Source organism: Montipora capricornis, chromosome 6 (genome assembly GCF_036669925.1).
Source record: "Montipora capricornis isolate CH-2021 chromosome 6, ASM3666992v2, whole genome shotgun sequence".
In the NCBI taxonomy this organism is placed as follows: Eukaryota; Metazoa; Cnidaria; class Anthozoa; order Scleractinia; family Acroporidae; genus Montipora; species Montipora capricornis.
The window spans coordinates 5,780,040-5,785,263 of record NC_090888.1 but is presented as its reverse complement, the minus strand read 5'-3'; the positions used below and the strand labels follow the sequence as shown (position 1 = coordinate 5,785,263).

General features: G+C 38.7%; 1 protein-coding gene across 1 annotated transcript in view; it reads left to right on the top strand.

Annotated features, from left to right (window-relative positions):
* LOC138051368 (uncharacterized) overlaps positions 1–4,243 on the top strand; it is a 28,322-nt gene extending 24,079 nt beyond the window's left edge. Inside the window, exons 3-4 of the mRNA XM_068897563.1 lie at positions 392–554; positions 2,670–4,243. Of these exons, the coding sequence (XP_068753664.1) occupies positions 392–554; positions 2,670–2,866 (360 nt within the window). The 3' untranslated portion in view covers positions 2,867–4,243. The remainder of the gene's footprint in view (positions 1–391; positions 555–2,669) is intronic.
* The last annotated feature ends 981 nt before the right edge of the window (positions 4,244–5,224 follow it).

Below are 5,224 nucleotides of genomic sequence, written 5' to 3'. Positions count from 1 at the left end.
CAGACGAGTGCCTCATTGACAACTATAAGACGGGAATGCTTAGCCACATGGCAATAATTACCAATAAATTAACTGTCTGACTGCCAAGGCCAATTGGTTTTCGGAATGCAGCTCATCACTGAATAACAAATTAACTGCAATCCACGCTATACTAACCGGAAGCCTGTGTTTCTGACTGCAAAAGAGTAAGGGCTAGCTATAATAGTGGCAAAAATAAGAGGATTACTAGGATTACTGAAACATTCACAAATTCCATTTTAAAAAAAACCACAATTTTGCATGCACAAGGAATTCGCGTAATGTAACGGTTAAATCCCTTCCTTGTTTCGTAACCAACATCAAAATGGCTAAAATTACTGCGTTGTTGATGACCAACTCGTCTTATTTCCAGAGAACACCGAAAGTGACCAATCAGAGGAATAGCACCGAAGCAGCCTTGATTTTCGTCAAAATGGCGTCAGTCATGGGAGTAACATGGATTCTTGGAATCGCTGCGAACGTTCAAGCCTTGTCATTTCTGTGGTACCCGTATGTTGTTCTGAACAGTCTTCAAGGTATTGTGCTCTTCTTTTCTTTGATAACCTTCGTTGTTTGTACCTTTTTTGCTTATCGTGACATGTCACATGTACAGTTATAACATCAGCCTACAATAGGTTTCTGAGTGAGGACGCATTTAGCACTTACAATGGCTCTTGCTAAAGGGAAATCTTTGTTTATATTTTACCCTAATTAGCATCGTTTTCTAATCTAAAACTAGTACTGAAAATTAAAAGTTCATTAAATGATGAGCTATCTCTGAAAGTTTAAACCCAATGTACCGGATGATTTCTGGTTAATTCCGCCTCGAATGTCCGAGAATTTACAAAGAATGTATGGGGTTATCACGGAGTTTAAGCATGCGACGTTTTTGAGCCACTATCAGCAATCAGAAATGATCTTTTCGCACGCCAGGACAGTAGTGTCTCCCAGATTTTCAACCTAATCATCTCTAATGGAGGAAAGAGTGTTAGTTAAAAGGGAAACAGCTCACTTCCGGTTGCCGTCCGAGGCTCAAAAACGTTGCATGCTTAATCTCCTTATTAGCATACAATAACTCGCACGTTATCAAAGCCAAAAGGCTTAAAATAGCATGATGCCTTCTGTTAGCAAACTGGTATGTAAATGAGACAAAATGCAAATAATTACTTCAGCAAAGATTCGCCTATTGATTCAGGAAACAATGCGGCACAAAAGTACAGAGCAGAAACAATGAGGCCTAACCCTAAAACGCATTAGAGCCGTGTCCCACGCTGCTCCAATGAAATTAGAGGAATTAAAGACCTGAGGGGCATCAATAATTTCTGAAACTGGCTTTTCCTATTAAGTGGGGTGATCATGAGGGCTGAAGCATGTAAGATGAGACGCTCATTGATTGTTAAGCCGAATGGAGAAAACAAGGCTGTGAGGAGACTTGGGGTCGGATACACTTGAGCATACACTCCCTCTTATTCCCATGCACCCCCTAAATGACGGTCGTTCTGTGACTTCTGTCTGGGAAGAGAAAACGAAGCGATTCTGAAAAGTCTGGAATTAATTTCCCCGCGTTATCAAGAGGGATGAGGGCTGAGCATGAAAGATGTGGGGCTCGTTGATTGTTAAGCCGAAGGGAGACAGCATGCGAGGCTACGAGGAGCCCCCTGATTTCCTCCACCTAAAGAACCGTCGTTCCCTAACGGCAGTATAAAAAGAAAAGACAAAGCAATTTTGAAAAGTCGATAATTTTCTTCCTTTCGTTTAAACCGCGCTGGCTCAGATTTTCTAATCTAACTATATTTGAGGATCTTTCAGCTTGCAAGATTATCTTTTTTAACATAATCGAACCAAGTGAACTTTCATCATTTGTTGACTGTCCAAGACTCCGTTTTATATGCTTCTAATTAAATAAGATTTATTTTTTTATAATCACCAGTCCGGTAATGTACTTGCTGTTTATTATATAAAGACCAATGAGATATCAAGAGAGCTTTCGCGTGAAAACATGATATCTTCATCTTCATAAAAGATCGCTGTTGCTATGGTTACATACAAAAATCGCGCCTTTCGATGCCTTTCATGAAATGATTTAGGATTTCATTGGTGTTTATATAATAATTAGAATATTACATGGCCGCTTGGAGATGAGAAATGTCTCTTCCCGTGTTGAAAAACATTTTACTTGTTCGCTGCGCTCACTCGTAAAATATATATTTCAACACTCCAAGAAAAATTTTGTATCTCCGCTCGGCCATGTAATATCCTTTATTTGTTACATCATGTTATCAACAACCAGTGCTTAAATCGCGAAGCGTGGCACAGATTGGTTCTCCTTCTAAGATTTCGAGCAATAAATAATCTACTTTCGCTTGCCAGACCAATCGCAGCTTCAGTAAAATATTAAGGTTGCTACATACCGCCCCAAAGTTTTAAGCGGTGGGCTCAGGCCAACTGCCTTGTCTGAGGTTTAGGACTGGCCATCCCGCTTTGTGGTAGACAGTCGGCTCAAATGACATTACACACGAAGTGCGCATGCAGAATTCTACCGTCAAATCTAAGAGTCTAAGGTTTTCAAGTAGTAAAAATTCAAGTGTAACAGCTCTTGGCATTTCGTTCGTCCACTGTATTTAGTGGTTTTATTTGTTCGTTGTTCACAGGTCTGTTTATATTCCTATCGTTTGCTGCCAGTAGGAGGTCCCTGGAGCTATATAGAGCCAAAATAGCCATTTTAAGGAATCGGTGCTCCCCGAATGCAGCGAAGAATACAGTGAGGACAAAGGGCAAGATCGTGGACACTCGGTCCGGAAAAACCTGGAGTCCTGACGTTCAAGACTGCGCAGAGGCTCCTCTGTAAAAGCGAGACTTAAATACATTTGCCATGCCATATCATACATCAATCTTTATTTAACAAAGAAAAACACAGTGATGGTACAGTTCAGTTTTCTAATATACTCCTTTAACAAGAACGAGAAATTGATTAAATCTGTTAAATTGCATTCAAAGGAAATTAAGGAGTGTCTTTAACCCTAATAGTGTGTTTTCACTCACGTGTTTTTCCACCGAAACAAAAGAAAAGGTTTGCATGATAATGGAGCTCAATTCCCAGAGGATTATTTGGGGACACCAAAATGGCCTTCGTGACGTCACGTGAAAACACTCTATAAGCAAAACAGCGCGATAAAACAATGACAACTATAAATCAATTTCTATCCTGCCAGTAATAGGGACGAGGGAATTTAAAGAAACCACAACGGTTACGGCAACGCCATAAGAAAGGAAAAATATTCGTGCAGCGCCTGCACAACTTAATAATTTAGCACCCAAGTCTGCGGTAGTCTTCATAACAACGTGAAATCGTAAAAAATTGAAGTTTTATAGGGAACCCCCACTCTTACTACAGAATAATTATAAGCTTAAACAGAACGAAATTATGTTAACGAATAAATTTGGTCGAAAGTTGTTTTTAAAACAGTGTTTATATAGAGAAAAGTGAATTTTAAAATCGCTTATTTTCACTTTCAAATTTCGTGGGCGCAGCCATCTTGAATGATTGTGACGTGTTACGGTTGCCCTATTTATCTGACACAGAGAGATTTTGTCTAATAACAATAGGGCAAGCGTAACAAGTCACAATTATTCAAGATAGCGGCGCTCCCGAAATTTGGAAACAAAAAGAGTCGATTGTAATACTTATTTCTTTCGGATACAAAAACATTCTTTGAAAATACTTTAGACTGACTTGACTGTAACAGTTTTTTTCCTGTGATTTCTTCCTCACCAATAATTTTACCTTCAGATCTATAATCCTTTTACTTGAAATTACTTTTCAGGATAGGACTAAATAATTATGACCTCGAAACATTGACTAAAATATAGCAAACATCCTGCTGACATCTTATTAAATGTTATAACTTTTGCGGGGCTCGAGCATTTTCTGCCAGAAAAAAAAAAGTTAGTTTAAGGAACAATATCATCGAAAAAAAGCATGATTTCCAACTATCCCCGCACTGGTCTTTCTTAACCAACGTAAAACTGAAAAGGTTTGCGTTTTATTAGAATAACTACGTAAAGCCTAAGGACAAACCCTTATGTTATCAGTTTTCAAATTATCGGTTTTTGACAGTTTAGGAAAAAGTCAGCTTTGGAAAATGTAAAAAAAAAAAAAAAGAAAAGAGGACGCAGCTCTGGTCTGTGCGGAAATCAAAGGAAATAGCATTAGCGGAGCTGGAGTTAGAATTGCAATACAATGTCTGTGTCCACTGGCCATGGTTTCGTATTTAAAACCTCCGATGTACTATAACACTACTGAAAACTATAGGTTTATCAGAAATTGTGTTCTTCCTTAATTTCATCAAATTTTATTCTCAAAGAACTGCTGCAACGGTCACTTCTAGTTCTTAAATTTCTGCAACTACTGCAACTGCCAACGCTAATTCTTAAATTGAGTGTCTGTGCTCATGCGTGCAGAAAATGAATGTCGAGTCTCCTTCGTTCATCTCCCTGAAAGCCATTTGGAAAACTAAAGAAGAGGATATGTACTGAGAAAGAAACATCGAGATCTATTAAAGTAACGGAAGGATTGCACTGGACTATAGTGCATGGTATGTGAGTAGACGTGTTAGGAAAACATAAAAAAAAAATAAGGTTTTGCGCTTTTTCAGCATACTACATCGACTCTTCTCTGACCTTTCAGGGAGCCATGACAAAGTCCAAACAAAATCCATGACAAAAAAAAGAAAAAGCATACCCATCCTTCACAGCAGAAGCTCATGACCCTTAGCGTTGAACTCTGGTTCACAGCTGGAGGTTTTTGAGATTAAAAATTTCTTCCTTTAGATTTAACGTAGCTCGCGCATTTTCCCGCGCGTGCAGCTTAGACGTTATTTTTGTCCATATTGGGGCATAAAATTGGTGTCCTTAAATTCCCAGCTTTGTTCCAAGGAAAAGAGTGGCAAGTTATATGCCTCATGTGCTTCTGCTCACAATTATTCCGTCGGCGGAAACATGCATCTTATTGCAAAATGACCGCCATCTTAATATTCTTTTGTTTCCTTGCAAATTGGCCCTTTTGACCTCGCTTTCAAACGTAAAATTTCAAAGAAAAGGGCAATTTGCAATCAAAGAAAAGATCACTAAAATGCTGGCCATTTTGGTATAAGGTGTATAGATCCTTGTGACTGCCCATCACTTTTTTTATAAATTTGTACTCATT